General features: G+C 42.1%; 1 protein-coding gene across 6 annotated transcripts in view; it reads right to left on the minus strand.

The window, feature by feature from the left end:
- LOC139556149 (5'-3' exoribonuclease 2-like) overlaps positions 1 to 22283 on the minus strand; it is a 40558-nt gene that overhangs the window by 14482 nt on the left and 3793 nt on the right. For 4 of the 6 annotated variants that reach the window (XR_011671077.1, XM_071369717.1, XM_071369722.1 and 1 more), the window contains 21 exons: positions 21424 to 21513; positions 21121 to 21193; positions 20876 to 20926; positions 19579 to 19736; positions 18633 to 18707; positions 18102 to 18235; positions 17928 to 17985; positions 17531 to 17638; positions 17199 to 17243; positions 16359 to 16502; positions 16067 to 16111; positions 15366 to 15454; positions 10954 to 11089; positions 8497 to 8604; positions 8324 to 8413; positions 8041 to 8113; positions 7748 to 7831; positions 4647 to 4744; positions 4226 to 4305; positions 4062 to 4118; positions 2471 to 2539 (listed from right to left, as the gene is read on the minus strand). Coding sequence is in view for 5 of the 6 variants with exons in the window: in XM_071369717.1 (XP_071225818.1) it covers positions 2471 to 2539; positions 4062 to 4118; positions 4226 to 4305; positions 4647 to 4744; positions 7748 to 7831; positions 8041 to 8113; positions 8324 to 8413; positions 8497 to 8604; positions 10954 to 11089; positions 15366 to 15454; positions 16067 to 16111; positions 16359 to 16502; positions 17199 to 17243; positions 17531 to 17638; positions 17928 to 17985; positions 18102 to 18235; positions 18633 to 18707; positions 19579 to 19736; positions 20876 to 20926; positions 21121 to 21193; positions 21424 to 21513 (1865 nt within the window). In the remaining variant the exon portion in view is untranslated. The remainder of the gene's footprint in view (positions 1 to 2470; positions 2540 to 4061; positions 4119 to 4225; positions 4306 to 4646; positions 4745 to 7747; positions 7832 to 8040; positions 8114 to 8323; positions 8414 to 8496; positions 8605 to 10953; positions 11090 to 15365; positions 15455 to 16066; positions 16112 to 16358; positions 16503 to 17198; positions 17244 to 17530; positions 17639 to 17927; positions 17986 to 18101; positions 18236 to 18632; positions 18708 to 19578; positions 19737 to 20875; positions 20927 to 21120; positions 21194 to 21423; positions 21514 to 22283) is intronic. The other 2 variants (XM_071369718.1, XM_071369719.1) reach the window with 2 other exon arrangements.

Below are 22283 nucleotides of genomic sequence, written 5' to 3' on the forward strand. Positions count from 1 at the left end.
CTCTTTGGCCTGAAAGCCAAGCGTCTCATCTGGAGGAAACCAGGCATCACCTGGCCAATACCATCCCTACGGTGACGCATGGTGGTAGCATCATGCTGTGGGGATGTTTTTCAGCGACAAGGACTGGGAGACTAGTCAGGATCGAGGGAATGATGAACCCAGCAAAGTACAGAGAGATCAGACTGGCGTGAAGGTTCACCTAACAGTACAGCGACCTGAAGCACACAGCCAAGACAACGCAGGAGTGGCTTCGGGACAAGTCTCTGAATGGTCCTCGAGTGGCCCAGCCAGAGGACGAACTTGAACCCGATCAAACATCTCTGGAGAGACGTGAAAATAGCTGTGCACCCCATCCAACCTGACAGAACTTGAGAGGATCTGCAGAGAAGAAGGGGATAAACTCCCCAAATACAGGCTTGCCAAGCTTGTAGCGTCATACCCAAGAAGATTCGAGGCTGTAATCGCTACTAAAGGTGCTTCAAAGTAGTACTGAGTAAATGGTCTGAATGCTTACGGTTATGTGATATTTCAGTTTTAGATTTTTAATACATTCGCAAACATGTCTAAAAATATGTTGTTGTCTTGTCATTATGGGGTATTGTGTGTAGATTGATGAGCAAATAAAACAATTTAATACATTTTAGAATAAGGCTTTAACGTAACAAAATGTGGAAAAAGTGAAGGTGATCTGAATACTTTCCAAATGCGCTGTACGTCCATGGTATCACATCAGGACAAGTAAAGATTGTTTTTATTTGAAGTCCATCAGGCCTTGCCAGACAGTGACGTTAAAGTGAGTGACTCGTCAGTAGCCTACCAAATTGTATCGGTAAGAGAGCCATTCACTTAGCTCCCTAATTTGCTTACTGGTTGACTTTTTAGCGATTATCTACAGATAAATTATGAAAACATTCAATGAATATGGTGAATCCTTCACCGCAGGAACAATAGGTAGGCTAGTGGAGAGATATCATATTTTGCACCAGTGAGGCTAAAAGAAACCAGCTTGAATTGTTAAGCCAATGATACTTATATGGTATATTCAAAGATAGACATATGTCAAGTGTTCACAACGGACTAGTCAACTGCTGCTTTCTGTGTAGCAAAGCCCCTGTCAAACGCCTGCTTCATTCATGCCTGTATTGCAGATGGCTGAGAAAACGCATAAAAATTAAGCTTGAAGCCTGTGGAAGTCAGCAGACTGCTACAGGATTCTTTAAAGGCCCAATGCAGTCAAAATTATTTTTTTCTTGTGTTTTATATCATATTGTACAACAGCTGATGAAACACTTTTGCGCCCCTTGGGCGGTAAGTTGGTCTGTTGATATCCCTCTAGTGGTGTAGGGGCTGTGCTTGGACAAAGTGGGTGGGCTAATATCCTGCCAGGATGGCCCTGTCCGGGGGTATCGTCGGACGGGGCCACAGAGTCCCCAGACCCAACCAGTCTCAGTCTCCAGTATCTATGCTGTAATAGTCTATGTGCCGGGGGGCTAGGGTCAGTCTGTTATATCTGGTGTAATTCTCCTGTGTGAATTCTCTGGTGTCCTGTGTGAATTTAAGTATGCTTCCTCCAATTCTCTCTCTCCCTCCCCACCCGGAGGACCTGAGCCCTAGGATCATGCCTCAGGACTACCTGGCCTGATGACTCCTTGCTGTCCCCAGTCCAACTGGTCGTGCTGCTGCTCCAATTCTGCCTGCGGCTAAGGAACCCTGAACTGTTCACCGGACGCGCTACCTTGTCCCAGACCTGCTGTTTTCCACTCTCTCTCCCTACCACAACTTCTGTCTCGACCTCTGAACGATCGGCTATGAAAAGTCAACTGACATTTACTCCTGATGTATTGACCTGTTGCACCCTCTAAAACCACTGTGATTATTATTTGACCCTGCTGGTCATCTATGAACATTTGAACATCTTGAAGAACAATCTGGCCTTAAATGGCCATGTACTCTCATAATCTCCACCCAGCACAGCCAGAAGAGGACTGGCCACCCCTCAGAGCCTGGTTCCTCTCTAGGTTTCTTCCCAGGTTCCTGCCTTCCTAGGGAGTTTTTCCTAGCCACTGTTTCCACATTTGCGTTGCTTGCTGATTGAGGTTTTAGGCTGGGTTTCTGTATAGCACTTTGTGCCCTCTGCTGATCTAAAAAGGGCTTTATAAATACATTTGATTGATTAAAAGTTCTTTAAAAAAAATCTGTTTTCCCCCCCGGTTTAAAATACAATCTAGCATTAGAATGTACTAGACGGCCACCAACATAGAATAGAGCTTGTTTGGCAAAAATGTCAACCTGGGGGGGGGGAGCCTGGCTGGCTACATGTGTTTGTGGAAAACACTGAGAATATACACCAGGTGTTATACACACAGTAAGATTATATACAACACCGATGCAATGGGAACATGTTAATTATAAAAAACGATGTATTATAATAACTATATATATATATACATTTAAAAAACTATTAACTTACTTAGCTCCAGGAAGAATGACAGCCTTGAACACAAAGGTCTCTCCGTACTGTGGGTCCTTATATTTCACTCTGCCAAGATAAAAAGGAACAATTTACACATTTATAAAACTGCATTTCTGCTACAATTGATTTGATGAATTATTAATGTGTTAGTTTATATCGGAACGTAACCTGTATTTAGCCTTAGTGAAAACAAGAAAAATTATTTTCGAGAACATGGATCCCCTAAGAGTACAGGCAAAGCTGACCCCAAACCTTGCATTGGCAATATATTCAATAACCATCCTGTCCCAAGGAGAAATACAGTGAGCCATGGTATTATCATCCTCTGATAATCCAGCGCTGGTCATAGAAAACGGTATCAATTCCAATTTGGCATGAGTCTTGTTCCAGCTCAGTGTGAACGAGGGACACGTCTTCAAAACGGACCCCTATATCTGGTCAAAAGTAATCAACTATATAGGGAGCCATTTGGGACGCAGACCCGGTGTGAATGAAAGAGTCTCAGCTTCTCTTAGAACTGACCCCCCAGAGGGCCAGCAGGTCATTTCATCTAAGGACCCAGTGACAGTTGCAGCCCTCTTGTGGTAAATGAGAGTCTGAAGTCGACCATTGTAGCAGAAAAATTTGAATATAGTTTCACATAGAAGTTGACCTTCGACTTCGCCTCCTGGTCGAGATCAATCACGAAGTGTTAGGCAGGAATGTGAACTTACGACTTACCACTAAGGATTGTCAACTTGCCCTTCCGGTGAAAATTCTTATGGAATTAGGCCTGTGTACAGCCAGATATGGTAAAACATTCAAGTATGAATAAATTGTAGCTTCCATCAAATTGAATTGTTGCAGATAAAAGGCTGTGCGTGATGACATAGGGCACATAAAAAAAATCACTTTTGTGGTTATAGTCCCATGTACCGAATACAAAATTACAAGTTAAATGGGTTTCCATCACATTTTCAACTCTACTGATGGTTCTCACAAAAAAATGCTTGCGTTACATAGCGAGTGTACCCACTCTGGTATTGGCATGTGCGCTCTAGACAACAGCATGCAGGGCAGATGCAGTACTCTATCTACGCCGCTGTTGGCTACAGCATATGTATAGCCTACATGAGATTATTATGGACAAAAGAGCAAGAATATTTTTGTCAAAAACGGCAGCCAAGCGTCGATGAACATGTCAGCAGAATAAGACCCTCAATATTTATTGAAAAAGAGCGTCAAGCTCATCACCTTGCACTTTCTCCACCCTGTGAAGTTCATAATTTATTTAATTTGTAGCCTAATAAACTGCATACTTTCCCTAGTGGGAGGACCACACAACATGTCATCACGTGACTCCAAATTTACTTTGTCGACATTTGGAAAATGTACATAAAAAGGTTGTTTCCATCAAGCCTGTCAAGACATTTTTTATCCTACAATTACTTAACTCACATAAAGGTTGGATGGAAACCTGGTTAATGGGACTATGGAAGAACAAATATTGGGCCGTGGACCAGACTGAACACCATTTTGGTTACGTATACCCCCTGGGACCCACCAACTGAATGAACAGAGGTTGTGAGGGTAAAATATGAATCCTTACCCAATGGCAGTGTTCTGTGCAATGTCCCGCAGCATGGGGATGGGAGACTGCACTGGCCTAACAAATTAGGTTTCACAGTCATAGGTTAGCCAGGATTCTCTCCACAGAAGGATGGATAAATGGTAACTTCTAAAATGTATGATAATAAAATAGATATTCCTTACTTATCTGGTAGGATAGGGTCATCGTCAAGATTTAATGTACCTTGAATTCCATGGCATAGTTCTGCTGGCATCTCAGTGCCCTGAGGAAAACACACACAGCAATGTTAATATCATACTATATTTAAGCAATAAGGCCCAAGGAGGTGTGGTATATGGCCAATATACCACGGTTAAGGGTTGTTTTTAAGCACGACGCAACGCGGAGTATATATATTGGCCATATATCACAAACCCTAAGGTGCCTTATTGCTATTATAAACTGGTTAACAATGTAATTAGAGCAGTAAAAATAAAATGGTATACGGTCTGATATTCCACGGCTGTCAGCCAATCAGCATTCAGGACTCGAACCACCCAGTTTATAATACACTATACAATAAACTATTAATTGATCAGGCTGCAGGGACATGGCTTTACATACCTCATGAGATTCTCCATGGTACAGTTCCTGGATGAAGTCACAGCAAGGATGAGACTTCCCAACAAACAGCATATCACTGCCAAGGCTGTTCCTCTTGTCTGAAAGAAAGAGAGAACACATCAGCTGGAGTGACTGACAGTCAATATTCAAAACGATTCCTAAAAGGGAGTTCTTTACATAATAAAACTATTGATTAGAACTAACACCAAGGTCATTCAAGATACACATTGCTATGCGAGGTCAATTAGTAATTTCACAGGTGGAGTACTTCAGTAATAAAGTAATGTTATACAGGTCATTCAGAAAGTATTTGACCCTTTCTCCACATTTTGTTCAGTTAGAGCCTTATTCTAAGATGGATTAATAAAATATCTACACAGAATACCAAAAGTTGGCCAATTTAAAATAACAGAAATACCTTATTTACTTAAGCATTTAGACCCTTTGCTATGAGACTCGAAATTGAGCTCAGGTGCATCCTTAAGATCTCTCCACAACTTGATTGGAGTCCACCTGTGGTAAATTCAATTGATTGGACATGATTTGGAAAGGCACACACCTGTCTATATAAGGTCCCACGGTTGACAGTGCATTTCAGTGCAAAAACCAAGCCATGAGGTTGAAGGAATTGTCCATAGAGCTCCGAGACAGGATTGTGTCGAGGATCAAATCTGGGGAAGGGTACCGAAAAATTTCTGCAGCATTGAAGGTCCCCAAAAACAGTGGCCCCCATCATTCTTAAAAATGGAAGAAGTTTGGAACCACCAAGACTCTTCCAAGAGCTGTCTGCCTGACCAAACTGAGCAATCAAGGGGATAAGGGCCTTGGTCAAGAGGTGACCAAGAACCCGATGGTCACTGGCAGAGCTCCAGAAGAAACATCTCTGCAGTACTCCACCAAATCAGTCCTTTATGGTACAGTGGCCAGAAAAAAGCCACTTCAGTAAAAAGGCACATGACAGCCCGCTTGGAGTTTGCCAAAAGGCATCTAAAGGACTCTCAGACCATGACAAACAAGATTCTCTGGTCTGATCAAAAGATTGAACTGTTTTGCCTGAATGCCAAGTGTCACGTCTGGAGGAAACCTGGCACCATCAGAGTAGGAGGCAGTTCACTCAGGGCACGCTATTCATCCAAAGTGAAAATGCTGGCACCATCCCTACGGTGAAGCATGGTGGTGGCAGCATGCTGTGGGGATGTTTTTCAGCAGCAGGGACTGGGAGACTAGTCTGGATCGAGGGAAAGATTGTACTTTTTTTTTTTTTTTGAACTTTTCAGGGATCCCTTATCCCTGAAAAGTTAAATAAATTAAAAAAAGTTTATTCGACCTGTAATATAACTTTTTGAAGTTTTCATCCGAAGTTCGCCTGGACCTGCACGGGCGTTTGGATATGTGTACTAAACGTGCTAACAAAAGTATCTACTTGGACACAAATAATGGACATTATCGAACAAAACAATTTATTGTGGAACTAGGATTCCTGGGAGTGCATTCTGGTGAAGATCAAAGGTAAGGGAATATTTATAATGTAATTTCGTATTTCTGTTGACTCCAACATGGCGGAGAAATGTTGTTGCTATCTGAGCGTCGTCTCTGATTATTGCATGGTTTTCTTTTTCCGCAAAGTTTTTTTGAAATCTGACACAGCAGTTGCATTAAGAACAAGTGTATCTTTAATTCTATGTAAAACATGTATCTTTTATCAAAGTTTATGACGAGTATTTCTGTTATTTAATGTGGCTCTCTGCAATTTCTCCGGATATTTTGGCGGCATTTCTGAATATGGCGCCAATGTAAAGTGAGATTTTTGGATATAAATATGCACATTATCGAACAAAACATACATGTATTGTGTAACATGATGTCCTATGAGTGTCATCTGATGAAGATCAAAGGTTAGTGATGAATTTTATCTCTATTTCTGCATTTTGTGACTCCCATCTTTGGCTGGGAAAATGGCTGTGTTTTTTGGACTTGGCGGTGATCTAACATAATCATATGTTGCGTTTTCACTGTAAAGCATTTTTTAAATCGGACACGATAGGTAGATTAACAAGATGTTTATCTTTCATTTGCTGTATTGGACTTGTTAATGTGTGAAAATTACATATTTTTGAATTTCCCGCGCTGCCTTTTCAGCGGAATGTTGTCGAGGGGTTCCGCTAGAGGAACGTGTGTCCTAGAAAGGTTAACTAGGCAAGTCAGTTAAGAACAAATTCGTATTTACAATGATGGCCTACACCAGCCAAACCCGTACAACGCTAGGCCAATTGTACGCTGCCCTATGGGACTCCCAATTACGGCCGGTTGTGATACAGCCTGGATTCGAACCAGGGTGTCTGCAGTGACGCCTCTAGCACTGACCACTGTGCCACTCAGGAGCCCCTAGAGAGCTCCTTGATGAAAACCTGCTCCAGAGAGCTCAGGACCTCAGACTGGAACGAAAGTTCACCGAAAAGGACAACGACCCTAAACACACAGCCAAGACAATGCAGGAGTGGCTTCGGGACAAGTTTCAATGTCCTTGAGTGGTCCAGCCAGAGCCCGAACTTGAACACGATTTAACATCTCTGGAGAGACCTGAAAATAGCTGTGTAGAGATGCCCCCTATCCAACCTGACAGAGCTTGAGAGGATCTGCAGAGAAGAACGGGAGAAATTCCCCAAATACAGGTGTGCCAAGCTTGTAGCGTCATACCCAAGAAGACTGGAGGCTGTAATCACTGCCAAAGGTGCTTCAACAAAGTACTGAGTAAAGGGTCTGAATACTTATGTAAATGTAATCATTTTATTTATAATACATTAGCTCAAATTTCTAAAAACATGTTTTCGCTTTGACATTATGGGGTATTGTGTGTAGATTGATGAGGGATTATTACTTTATTTAATCCATTTTAGAATAAGGCTGTAACGTAACAAAATGTGGAAAAAGTCAAGGGGTCTGAATACTTTCCGAATGCATTGTACATTCATCTTCTAAAGTTGTGTTCGTCACACTTGAAATATTTAATGAATAAAGTACTGTAACTGTACTACTGTACTACATATTCTGAAGGAGTGGTTTACAATGGTGGATTGAAGTTGAAGAATCCCATTACTCACTTTCCTCTGGAGAAAGGTTTGGGTAGACTTCAGCCAGGGCTGCCCTCAGCCTGCGCTCATCCACGAAGGGAAGCAATGCAACACCTACACACAGAGGGGTAAACGCATTCAATCAAATGTATTTTATAAAGCCCTTTTTAAAATCAGCAGTAATGCTTTAACGTTACCAGGCCTGGACCCCAAAGAGCAAGCAATGCAGTGAGTATATCATTCAGGACATACAAACTAACCACCTGCATTCACTGCCATGTCAAGGTGTTCCGTTTAAATAGTCCATTATTCTGTTGACTTACCCTGCCAAGCGTATTTCTTTCCATTCAAGTCAATGGCAAAGTCATCAGGGTAGAAGTCAATGATGGAGGATTCCTGTTGGAGACGAAGCGACAGGTTAAGAAAATATGAGTGACAGAGCAGTTAAATCAACTTCTATGATCATAACATTGGTCACACTTTATTTGGATAGTCCCCTACATAGAAAATCTATCAGTTCCACATCTATGGTCCCTTATAGATTAGCCACATATGCTCAGACTATGCTGAAAAATAGTTAACATTTTAAAATGAAGTGAAACTTACTGGGTTGCTCATGAGTGACCGCCATGTTTGGGGCAGGAAGTTTCCACTGGCGGCAGGGAAGACACCCATCAGCTGTTCCAGGGGCTTGAACTGAAACGCAGGAACATTAGACCACACAAAACAGGCAGGCCTAACAATGGGAGAGAGAGAAGCCTGACGTCCTCCATTCTTACCGGCTTGGTCCCAAGCTCAAAGTCGGTGAACATGCCTTTGATGTCTTTGAAGTCCGAGGCAAATGGGGCGTAGTGGAACGGGAAGTACCACTTCCAGGACGCGCACCCCTGTCAATCAACACAGTTAATGAGACGACCAGGAGAAATGATCCTCCAATAACGGAATTTCCACTGACAGTGATTCAATTACTAGCTAGCTAGGGGTCCACTTATTCCAGATTTTACTTTACTTTTCATTTATTTACATAAATGACTGAATTCAACATTAGGAAAATAGTAAATCATTACTTTGATTTATTTGCGTAAATAACTGACAATTCAACAGGAAACATTTGAATAGATAGCCTACTAAATAAGAATGCCCAGGGATGAATAAATATCCCCTGGCCTAGGCCTACAGATGCGGTCAAATATATTGCACCCTTGCAATTTACAATGTAGTGCATTGAGGGAAAAGAAACACTTGACTCAAACCACATGCATTCAAATTTGGAATAATTGAGTTCAGGCCATTGATGAATTTGAAGTTTAAAAAAAATCTCAATATCAGTTTAGATATTTTCTTCTTGGTCCTGTGCAGTTGTAAATCAAACAAATACATGTGAACAGCAAACGTTTTCTCAATTTCAATTCATTTTGAGAGAAAATGGGGAGCCTATATGACCCTCTAATCTAGGTGACACTTGCCTGTGACTTAAAATAATTAAATGTCAGATTGCATACTTGGAAAACTGGTAGGCGAAGTAGAGGTCGTTAAACCATAAAGTTGAATCATTGGAAGGAATGGTGCAAATGGCTTGGAATTGGGTTTGGGAAGTCCGCCAACTGGCAAACGTACATGTCCCAAAACACTTTCCAATACCAGAGTTGATCAGGCTGTTAAGTGTGTCTTGTTGTCCCACTCCTCTTCAATGGCTGTGCAAAGTTGCTAGATATTGGCGGGAACTGGAACACAGTGCCGTACACGTCGATACAGAGCATCCCAAACATGCTCGATGGGTGACATGTCTGGTGAGTATGCAGGCCATGGAAGAACTGGGACATTTTCAGCTTCCAGGAATTGCTTACAGATCCTTGCAATATGGGGTTGTGCATTATCATGCTGAAACATCAGGTGATGGCGGCGGATGAATGGCACGACAATGGGTGTCTGGATCTCGTCACGCTCTCTCTGCATTCCAATTGCTATCGATAAAATGCAATTGTGTTCGTAACTTTTGTCTGCCCATACCATAACCCCACCACCACCACGGGGCACTATTCACAACGTCGGTCAGAAAACCTCTTGCCACACAACTTCATACACGCTGTCAGCCATCTGCCCGGTATAATTGAAACCGGGATTCATCCGTGAAGAGCACACTTCTCCAGTGTGCCAGTGGCCATCAAAGGTGAGCATTTGCCCACTGAAGTCAGTCAAGTTAAGACCCTGGTGAGCAGGACGAGCACTCAGAAGCTTCTCTGAGACTTTGTTTGCACAGAAATTCTTCGGGTGTGCAAACCCAGTTTCATCATCTGTCTGGGTGGCTGGTATCAGACAATCCCGCAGGTGAAGAAGCCGGATGTGGAGGTCCTGGGCTGGGGTGGTTACACGTGGTCTGCAGTTGTGAGACCAGTTAGACGTACTGCCAAATTCTCTAAAACGAAGGTGGCTTATGGTAAAGAAATGTACATAAAATTCTCTGGCAAAAGCTCTGGTGGACATTCTGGCAGTCAGCATGCCAATTGCACGCTCTCTCAAAACTTGAGACATTTCTGGCATTGTGTGACAAAACTGCACATTTAAGAGTGGCCTTTCATCCCCAGCACAAGGTGTACACGTGTAGTGCTGTTTAATCAGCTTCTCGATATGCCACACCTGTCAGGTGGATGGATTATCTTGGCAAAGGAGAAATGCTCACTAACAGGGATGTAGTGCTTTTGGTGGATCATTTATTTTAACTCATGAAACATGGGACCCACACTTTACATTTTTGTTCAGTGTAGTGATTCAGCCAAAGAATCCAGGCTTGAAACACTTATCCTTGGCTAGTGATTTACCATTTCAGTCACACCAATGGTTGACTGTTGGCTGGATGGAATGCTCTTCTCTTAGAGCACGGCTTTCAAAACTCAATCTTATTGGTCTATTAATACATTTACTGCATGGTGATGTCACCATGGAAGGCTCAAACTCCATCCCACCAAAAAAGGATAAAACTTTTCAAACAGCTCTTACACTAAAAGAGTATTATCATAATTTTCACAATATTATTCCAACCTCAGTGTGGGAATATTTATTTTTTATTGCACTGGGCCTTTAAAGGCAATTTTGTGGAGGCCATTATGTTAATTCTCTACTGTGCATGTTAACTTTTTCAAGTAAGACCTTGCAAGTAAGCATTTCATTAGATTGTGTACACTACATTGTATCCTGTGCATTTGAAAAATAAAAGTGGATTTGAATCAGTGTCATACCTGGTAGTAGTATCGGAGTACCCAGCAGAGACCCTCCACGTAGGACTTCACCACCTTTTTGCGGAAGTCATCGTCAGTCGCGTCAACGTCAAACTTGGTTTTGTAGTATCTTTGCTTCCAGCCGTCCTCCCACAACCTAACACACATGGACAGTCATGTTCTACTGTAAGAGTGGGATGACAAAGCTATCTAAACAGCCAGCAAGGACAAAAGACTTGGGCCTCCTCACAGAGTTCTATTGATTAGAAGGCCATACTCAGTCTTGCATGTCTATCACAATTCCGTGTAACATATACTATATGCAGTGCATTCTGATAGTATTCAGATCTTGACTTTCTCCACTTTGTTACATGACAGCTTTATTAAAAAATTGATAAATTGTTTCCCCTCCATCTACACACAACAACCTACAATGAAAAAGCAAAAACAGGTTTAGAAATTTTTGCAAATGTATAAAAAAAAGAAACTGAAATATTACATTTACATACATTTGAAGTCTGAAGTTCACATACACTTAGGTTGGAGTCATTAAAACGTGTTTTTCAACCACTCCACAAATTTCTTGTTAACAAACTATAGTTTTAGCAAGTCGGTTAGGACATCTACTTTGTGCATGACAAGTCATTTTTCCAACAATTGTTTACAGATTATTTCACTTATAATATACTGTATCACAATTCCAGTGGGTCAGAAGTTAACATACACTAAGTTGACTGTGCCTTTAAACAGCTTGGAAAATTCCAGAAAATGATGTCATGGCTTTAGAAGCTTCTGGTAGGCTAATTGACATCATTTGAGTCAATTGGAGGTGTACCTGTGGATGTATTTCAAGGCCTACCTTCAAACTCAGTGCCTCTTTGCTTGACATCATGCGAAAATCAAAAGAAATCAGCCAAGACCTCAGGGGGAAAAAAATTGTAGACCTCCACAAGTGTGGTTCATCCTTGGGAGCAATTTCCAAACGCCTGAAGGTACCACGTTCATCTGTACAAACAATAGTATGCAAGAATAAACACCATGGGACCATGCAGCCGTCATACCGCTCAGGAAGGAGACGCGTTCTGTCTCCTAGAGATGAACGTACTTTGGTGCGAAAAGTGCAAATCAGAACAACAGCAAAGGACCTTGTGAAGATGCTGCAGGAAACAGGTACAAAAGTATCTATATCCACAGTAAAACGAGTCCTATATCGACATAACCTGAAAGGCCGCTCAGCAAGGAAGAAGCCACTGCTCCAAAACCGCCATAAAAAAAGCCAGACTACGGTTTGCAACTGCACATGGGGACAAAGATCGTACTTTTTGGAGAAATGTCCTCTGGTCTGATGAAACAAAAATAGAACTGTTTGGCCATAATGACCATCATTATGTTTGGAGGAAAAAGGGGGAGGCTTGCAAGCCGAAGAACACCATCCCAAACGTGAAGCATGGGGGTGGCAGCATCATGTTGTGGGGTGCTTTGCTGCAGGAGGGACTGGTGCACTTCAAAATAGATGGCATCATGAGGAGGAAAATTATGTGGATATATTGAAGCAACATCTCAAGACATCAGTCAGGAAGTTAAAGCTTGGTCGCAAATGGGTCTTCCAAATGGACAATGACCCAATGTTGTGGCAAAATGGCTTAAGGACAACAAAGTCAAGGTATTGGAGTGGCCATCACAAAGCCCTGACCTCAATCCCATAGAAAATTTGTGGGCAGAACTGAAAAAGCTTGTGCGAGCATGGATGCTTACAAACCTGACTCAGTTACACCAGCTCAGGATTCAATGTCAGGAATTGTGAAAAACTGAGTTTAAATGTATTTGGCTAAGGTGTATGTAAACTTCTGACTTCAACTGTAAGTATTTAGAAGCACCTTTGGCAGCGATTACAGCCTCGAGTCTTCTTGGGTATAAACAATACAAGCTTTGCACACCTGTATTTGAAGAGTTCCTCCCATTCTTCTCTGCAGATCCTCTCAAGCTGTCAAGTTGGATGGGGCGTGTCACTGCACAGCTATTTTCAGGTCTCCCCAGAGATATTCGATCGGGTTCAAGTCCGGGCTCTGGCTGGGCCACTCAAGAACATTCAGAGACTACTCCTGCGTTGTCTTGGCTGTATGCTTAGGGTCGTTGTCTTGTTGGAAGGTGAACCTTCACCCCAGTCTGAGGTCCTGAGCGCTCTGGAGTAGGTTTTCATCAAGGATCTCTGTACTTTGCTCCGTTCATCTTTCCCTCAATCCAGACTAGTCTCCCAGTCCCCGCCTCTGAAAAACATCTCCACAGCATGCTGCCACCACCATGCTTCACCGTAGGGATGGTGCCAGGTTTACTCCAGACGTGACGCCTGGCATTCAGGCCAACCATTTCAATCTCGATTTTCATCTGACCAGTGAATCTTGTTTCTCATGGTCCGAGAGTCCTTTAGGTGCCTTCTGGCAAACTCCAAGCGGGCTGTCATGTGCCTTTTACTGAGGAGTGTCATCTGTCTGGCCACTGTACCGTAAAGGCTTGATTGGTGTGGTGCTGCAGAAATGGTTGTCCTTCTGGAAGGTTCTCACATCTCCACAGAGGTACTCTGGAGCTCTGTCAGAGTGACCATCAGGTTCTTGGTCACCTCCCTGACCAAGGCCCTTCTCCCCCGATTGCTCAGTTTGGCAGAGCAGCCAGCTCTAGGAAGTCTTGGTGGTTCCAAACTTCTTCCATTTAAGAATGATGGGAGGCCACTGTGTTCTTGGAGACCCTCAATGCTGCAGAAATGTTTTGGTGCCCTTCCCCAGATATGTGCCTCGACACAATCCTGTCTCGAAGCTCTACGGACAATTCCTTCGACCTCATGGCTTGGTTTTTGCTGTGACATGCACTGTCAACTGTGAGACATTTATAGACAGGTGTGTCTTTCCAAATCATGTCCAATCAATTGAATTTACCAAAGGTGGACTCCAATTCAATTGTAGAAACATCTCCTAGATGATCAATGGTAACAGGATGCACCCGAGCTCAATTTTGAGTCTCATAGCAGAGGGTCTGAATACCTATGTAAATACACGTTTTTTTTGGTTTGTTTTTTAAAATCTGTAATACATTCGCAAAAAAAAACTAAAAACCTGTTTTCAGATTTGTAATTATAGGGTAGTGTGTGTAGATTGATGACTTTTTGAAAAATGTAATACATTTTAGAACAAGGCTGTAATATAACAAAACATGGAAAAAGTCTAGGGTTCTGAATACTTAATAAAATCTCCATAGACAAACATTGGCTGTAAAATGGTCCATTCTAAATTAGTCTGACTTTCAACATGGCACCGTCACAGGATGCCACCTTTCCAACAAGTCAGTTCTTCAAATTCCTGCCCTGCTAAAGCTGCCCCAGTCAATTGGAAGTGCTTTTATTGTAAAGTGGAAACGTCTAGGAGCAACAACAGTGTAGCCATGAAGTGGTAGGTCACACACAAGCTCACAGAATGGGACCGCCGAATGCTGAAGCGCGTAAACATAGTCTGCCCTCGGTTGCAACACTCACTAGAGTTCCAAACTGCCTCGGAAAGAAACGTCAGCACAATAACTGTTCGTCTGGAACTTCATGAAATGGGTTTCCATGGCCGAGCAGCCGCACACAAGCATAAGATCTCCATACACAATGCCAAGTGTTGGCTGGAGTGGTGTAAAGCTCACCGACATTTGACTCTGGAGCAGTGGAAATGCGTTCTCTGACATGACTCACGCTTCACCATCTGGCAGTCCGACGAACACATATGGGTTTGGTGGATGCCAGGAGAACGCTACTTGCCCCAATGCATAGTGCCAACTGTAAAGTTTGGTGGAGGAGGAATAATGGTCTGGGGCTGTTTTTCATGGTTTGGGCTAGGCATACTTTCGGTCATATAGTGCATTATTATAGCCAGTAGGAGACCATTTCCTCATCTTCCATACAGGATTTGGGAATTACAATAGTCCCTTGAAGACATGGAAGAGTAACTAGTTTGCTGCTTTAGGAAGCAGCTGAAAGGTTTCGACATTAGTGGATTGGCGATGCACTGCACACATAATGAAAGATGAGCAGCATCTGTCTAGCCAATCCTTCACACTGGCCCACAGGGAGAGCAGCCTTGTAACAGCAAAGCCTCCATGAATACCAATTTAGCCCAATGGATTCAACAGCCTTCGCGAGTACATCACAGAGGAATTTATGAGAATATGCCTCCTTTCCATATTAATAACTTGCAGGAGGGAGGGGGTGATAGGGGGTTTGGAGGTGGTAGGAAACCACAGAGGAGCTCCTAAGGGAACCATGCTGCACTGGAGAGGCATAAATCAGACCATCACACCCTTGCTGAGAGGCCTGCCTGGTTGGTTTGACTGACTGGCTACTTGGATGAGACTGTCCTGGTTGGTTTACTCCCTAGTTGACTGACTGTAGCGTAGCCATTTACCTGACGTTATCCTCAGGCTCTGGCTCGCTGTCACTGTCCTCGGCTTTCCGCTTCACACCCCGGCCATCCTGCCCATCACTGCTTCCTGCCTGGACAAAACACACATCCTTACAAATAATTATACCTAAACCATCTGGCAGCAGATCGGTTTCCACCAATTGGCGACAGATTTTCATGCAAATATTCTAAAATCCACATAGAACAAATATGCACATGTCCCTCCAGAGGTGTTTCCATTAGACTTTTGTGCATAAATTACTTAGGCACTTAAGTTAATGTACTGAATAAAAACAGTTTCATGCATTTCCAGCTCTAACGATGGTTTTGTCAAACTTGCGATAAATAGCATACTTGCTCAATTATAAGAAAATAAAACATTCAGCTAGTGTGTGCAGACCTTCACCTTTGCCACACTTCATTCATGTGCAAATATCTCCGGCTATTTTTCTCATACATTTAAGTAACAAAGGCAGATTGAATAGAGGCATTAAGAGCTTCAGAATATACATTAATAAAAAATAGAAACTAGCCCAGACCAGCATCAAAAGAACATGGAAATGTGTACTGCACTCACACTTGAGGTACATAACGCTTGAACATGGACAAAAGTCCTCCGCCACATTTGATCAATACAAGACATGTAAAATTCTACACCAGTTTACAAATCACTATAAAACTGAAGGTTCTCAGTGGAGGCATACCTGGCCACCATTCTTCATCATGGCTTTTAGGGATTGCGCAGCATCCTGAAATAAAAATACATATTTAAATACCTATAAAATTGTATAAGTGTCCTATATCGCCCTAACACCTCAACATTCGTATAGATGTTCACTGTGCGGAGACCTCGCGAGTAAGCATCTCATTGTACTGGGTACACTACGCTGTATCCTGTGCATATGACAACGTTGGATTTTAATAGTGGATAATAGGTGTTTTTTCCTTGCACCGTTGACCAGAAGCAATATCCCCCTGATAAGCCCCCCATCATACCTTGTTGTGCTGGTCCCTGCCCTGCATCCTCATGTCGAAGGCTTGGTGTCGGGCGTTCTGGACAACCCCAGGTCTGCCTCTGCCGCCAAGGGCCTGGGGGGCGAACTGACCAGCGGTCATGTAGGCTGGGCCCTGCTGCTGAGCCTAGGAAGCACACAACTTATCATTTAGTTGAACAATTTGGGATACCTAGTCAGTTGTACAAATGCGTCATCCACATTTAACCCTGATTCAGAGAGGTGGGGGGGATGCCTTAATCGATATCCACGTCATTGGCGCAGTTGTTGTCTGGTATTAACTGCCTTGCCCAAAGGCAGAATGACAAGATTATTACCGTGTCGGCTCAGGTAATTCAATCTAGCAAACGTTTACTGGTTACTGGCCTAACACTCTTACCCCCCAGGCTACCTGCTGCCCCCAGGCTTAATATGAGTCTGTGAAATTGGCCCATAAAGTCACAGGTTTCACAAATCTTGCACACACGTTTGGTTTCCTAGATCTAAAAATCTGCCATTGTCCAAAAAAGCAAGTAAGAAAACTGGCATACAATACAGCAGACCTCAAGGGCCACAGTTGTGCACCCCTGATTTAAAACATCTATTAAGGGAAGATTTCGAACAATACACAGCGCTACCACATTGACAGTATAAATCAGAACCAATGAAAAATGGTTTAATTGCCCATTGAAATAAATGGCCTTGCATGCATACTCATAATTCTAAGAAAACATGAAGGTAAGGAGTTAAGTTCATCCAAAACATATTGTCAAGGAAATGAGAATGCATTCACCCACAGTACAAAGTCAAGCTACAATAAAATAGCCCAATCCACTTCACTTACCTTCATTCTCTTCTTTTTGTCCTTATTCCTTCGCTTGAATCCCTCCTACAAGACAAACCCCATTTACACAAACAGTAAACTGGAAAAGTTACAGTAAATTACAGAACAGTGATTAACCGCGACTAAAATTGGCATCGGCTAAAATAGCGTAAATGACAGCTGAGTGTCTGACAAATACCCGCTCGAAAAGAGAATTTATGAAACACCCAAGCCATGATTCATGTAAATCCTTTGGAAAATCTCTCACCCCTCAGTTTAACAAAGGAAGAAAATGATCTATTGAAGAGGAAAAATTCCCTGCTGAAAGCTACTGCTTCCAGCTTCCATCTTACATCATCCTCTTTGCGCTTCTTGAAGATGTTGTCCTCAGCCACGCCGATGGCCTGCATGATCAACTCAACACTCTCCAATTTGACAAAACCATTCTCTGTGATGTAGCCCTGTGAGCAGAGAAAGACCACGTTAAGGCTATGAACAGACACCTGGGCAAGGAAGAAAGTCAGGACAGCTTTAAGGGCCGGTTTCCCAGACGCAGATTAAGCCATAGTCCTGGACTAAACAACTATTCCAATAGAGAAATGACACAGAACATGTATTTTCATCCAGGACTAGGCTTAATCTGTGTTTGGCAAACTGACCCAAAAACTTCTGGGGTGGGGGATTCTAAGTAACGTCTGCTAAGAAACCATGTGAGACAGTCATAACCAAGCCAACACAGAGAACACTTACTCCAGTCTTGTGCACGACGTCTTTGTAGATGCCCACCAGTCGATCTATCGCACCCTCTCTGAAGGACACATGGAACATACCATCAACAACTGAAAAGTATGGAAACAGCAAGAATGTATTTTTGTCAAGGTGTTTTCAAGACGATAAGCTTCATCTCAGTTCCGTCAGGTTTACCTAATCTCTAAGGACGGTAAGTGAGGCAGGAAATCATTGCCAACAAAGAAGCACATGAAGACCCAGTCGTCGACAGTCCTCTCAAAGTCAAAGGGAAAGGGCAGACTGGCCATTGTCAGCTCTCGCTCCAGGTACTATAGGAAAAGAAAGCATGTCTTGATAAACGGATTAAAAATAACTCAAAAAAGGAGATGTGTCTCATTTCATTTCGATCTGAAATGTAATGTTCATTTCTCTACCATAAGCCGCCTGTCAGTAATAAAGCCCTTTTGTGGAGAAAAACTCATGCTGATTGGCTGGGCCTGGCTGCCAAGTGGGTGGGCCTATTGCTGCACCCCTGCCCAGTCATGTGAAATTCATAAATTAGGGCCTAATGAATTTATTTCAATTGACTGATTTCCTTATATGAACTGTAACTCAGCAAAATCTTTGAAATTGTTGCATTCATATTTTTGTTCAGTATAGTTACATGACCATAAATATAATTAATAGGCTTTTTGGAAATTCTAAGACGTCTGAGACAGAACGTACCTCACGCAAAACGCACAGCCTGATGAATATGAACTCCTGTTCAGAAGCCGGCATAGTGTCTGCAAACTCATCATGCTGCAATAAGAACACATTATTAGTCATCATTGCTCATAAAACGGAGAGCAAATGTAATGTACACTTTTTGGGGGCGGTTTACTGAGCACAGATTAAGCGTAGGCCTGAACGAAAAAACAAACTCAATAGAGAATCTCCATTGAAAATGCTTTTTAGTTTAAGACTAGGCTTAGTCTGCCTGTGAAAATGGCCCTTAGAAGGATACTTTAGGATTTTATCTACTTCCTCAGAGTCAGATGAACTTGTGATAATTCAATTTGTGTGTCCGTGTCCAGTATGAAGGAAGTTAAAGGTAGTTTAGCAAGCCAATGCTAAGTAGCATTAGCGCAATGATGAAGTATATGGGTATGTGGTAAATTCTCCATTGAGTATGGGGTCAATTCCAAATTTAATTTGAAAATCCAATTAAATTCTTGATTTCCCCCATGAAGTGGAGAACTTAAGTGGAATTAAATTAGAATTTAAATGGATAAAAAAATATATATATATATAAAAACACTTAGTCCTTGGAATTGAAATTCAATATTTATAAATTTCCCAGTTAATGGTATGAATGCACATAGTATAAAACATTCACTGTAGGATTTGATTAGAATAATTTCAACCTGCATTCCTATATTTCCAGTATAGCTAGGCTGTCTCTAGAGTAACATGCTCAGACCGAAGGAAATTAATTCCAATTAGTGGAATTGTTAGGGATAATATTGAATTGGGAATGTAATTATTGGAATTTACCCAACATTGGAATTCAGAGGAATTGGATTCTCAGAATTCAAAGACTGACCTGGAATTTGAATTTAATAAAATTTACAGGGAGAGAGAATTGAATGAGGAATTGACCCCAACCTTGATGGCTATAAAGTAAATTTACCTCTCCCTGTTTCTCCCTGGCCACTCCCTGGCAGTCCTTGATCTCATGGCCTTTCTGTCCACACATAGCACAGGGCCTAGGCTGGTTGGGCTTGAACTCTTCTCTGATGATGGTGAAATTGGGCTCGTGAGTGGCAAGACCCAGCATGATCAGGTCAGCTAGGGAAATATACAATTGGAAGTGAAGAGGAAATTCAGTAACTCTGTTAGGACAGTGGTAGTTGATGAAAAAGCTTCTTTGTTGTTCAAATGTAAAACCAACGATTAGCAGCCCTAGGCCTTGATCAGGGTTTTTGTGGAAACAGAAAATCTTGAAATACAGTGGAAGGCTGAAAACAGCTCTGAAGTACTGCGTTTTATACATGTACTGTCATCAGGAACAATGAACTCAGGTTTCTAAGGCTTTATGTTAATTAAATTACCTAGTCCCCATGAGCCACGCATGCATTATTATCTACATGTGTCATTAATATACACGTACAATAGCATGATTTATCCATTTGAGGGGAGTGAAGCTTCACCCAAAATGGCACCCTATTCCCAACATCGTGCACTACTTTTGACCAAAGCCTTATGTGCCCTGGTCAAAAGTAGTGCACTATATATAGGGAATAGGATGTCATTTGGGACAGGCTGAATGCATCAGGCTCCTCTTCAAGCTAATTACATGCAATATTTTCCCTCTTTTGTCTACCAAGGGCATCATGAACCATTGAATGACTGAAGCTTTTATCTATCATGTCCTGCATAATTTCACCCATTTAAAACTAACTGGCCATTAATATAGCAGGACAATAAGGCCGGCAGTAAACAGAGAAGCCCTATCCTCTAACAAAATCCAAGGTTGGAGAGTTGCAACTAATGTTGCCAAACTTTTAAACAAGTGTAAGAACATTTTTATATTCACTATATCGATAACCATTTAGCAAAGCATCACCTGCAGTTACGGTGCATAACTAAACCCTTTGCCGTCGTCTTAGAAAAACAAACATATGTTATCACGGTCACCCACAGGTCTTTTGCCCATCTAGCTCAATAAGGTAACATTGTGTGCCCTACAATTATTAACAACTATTTATCAAATCCTGAATAGGTATCATTGTGCATTTAGAAGCCTTCTAGCTGGTTTGACAAGTCTTTCCTACAGTAAATGTGAGATCTAATTTGCATCATGTCTGCATTTATCATGCTCTCTCATAATTCATCAATACTATGAAGGATACACGAAGCACAGCTTTTTGGAAGAGTTGTGTTGGTTACTCATTACTACAGAGAGACCATTGTGGTGCAAAGCTTACCGTCAGCTCCACAAAGACAGTGGTGTGTGTTGGGGTCATGGTGGGGTTGAGCTGTAAAAAGAAAAAGATGAAAAAAAGATAAACGCATCATTACATATAGTTAGCTTACACACAATTGCAGAGCTTGTACTAAGATGGAAGGCCATTTGTGACTTTGTAATATGCCTGTGATTTCAGCCAAGTATGTCACAAATGACCTTCAAAATGGTCAACAAATTCATATTGAAAACTATCTTGACTCCTACCTCTCTGCCGTCTAATATAGTCCATTATCTTATGCTCCCCCTCACCAGGGACACTGGCATCAGACAAGATTACCTAGAATGAACAAAGAAAGTTGTCATTTGAGCAATATTGAATGCATATGACAGTGTCAGACCTGACCTTTGTTTAATTTCCAAGAAAATATGTACTTCTTGACTGAGTAGAACAGACCAACACGTAAAAAAACAAGCTTTGACATGGTAAAAATTAAAGAGCACCAATGCACTAGAAATTGTCGTGGTCTTTTTCCACAGACACCATCACCTTTTCGGAATAATACCTACTGTAATGTTACGCCATCCAGGGTCATTACTGAGTCTGTCTGCAACGTAGTAACGGAGACACTTTGCAAGGTTGTCCATGAACTCTGTGCCCTAGAGATGATTTTCAAATGAACAATAATGAATTTCCAGACAGTATTCACAACTTTGCAGGTTCACAAAAAGAGCTGGTCCAAAAGTACCAGGGGCAAGTTCTTCTGCACTGTTAAAGTAACTGTCCAGTGTTTCCAGATTTCTATGAAATACGACCTATAGCCAAATAATTCATATATATATATATATATATAGTAATTAATTAGCAGAGGAAGGCCTTGTGGTGCACTGGTGTCAGGATGAGGATTATTACCCTGCTGGTCATCTATGAACATTTGAACATCTTGGCCACGTTCTGTTATAATCTCCACCTGGCACAGCCAGAAGAGGACTGGCCACCCCTCATAGCCTGGTTCCTCTCTAGGTTTCTTCCTAGGTTCTGGCCTTTCGAGGGAGTTTTTCCTAGCCACCGTGCTTCTACACCTGCATTGCTTGCTGTTTAGGGTTTTAGGCTGGGTTTCTGTACAGCACTTTGTGACATCAGCTGATGTAAGAAGGGCTTTATAAATACATTTGATTGATTTGATTGATGAGGATGAACTTTCCGATTCAGAGGAGACTGAGGCTGTGGGTGGGTGTAGGTGTGTTGAAAAGGTTAGTCGTTATTTTCACACAGAGTCATCTGAGAATGTTGGAGTATCTTTAAATGTATGTCGCTGCTAACTGCCTACTAGAAGATAGGGGTGGGTCTTCTGGCTTTGTTTGGGAAATAGGGGAGTTCCTCTGTATTCGTTGTGTGTGTGTGTGTGTGCGTGTGTGTGAGATAGAAA

The sequence above is a fragment of the Salvelinus alpinus genome, chromosome 27, assembly GCF_045679555.1.
Source record: "Salvelinus alpinus chromosome 27, SLU_Salpinus.1, whole genome shotgun sequence".
In the NCBI taxonomy this organism is placed as follows: Eukaryota; Metazoa; Chordata; class Actinopteri; order Salmoniformes; family Salmonidae; genus Salvelinus; species Salvelinus alpinus.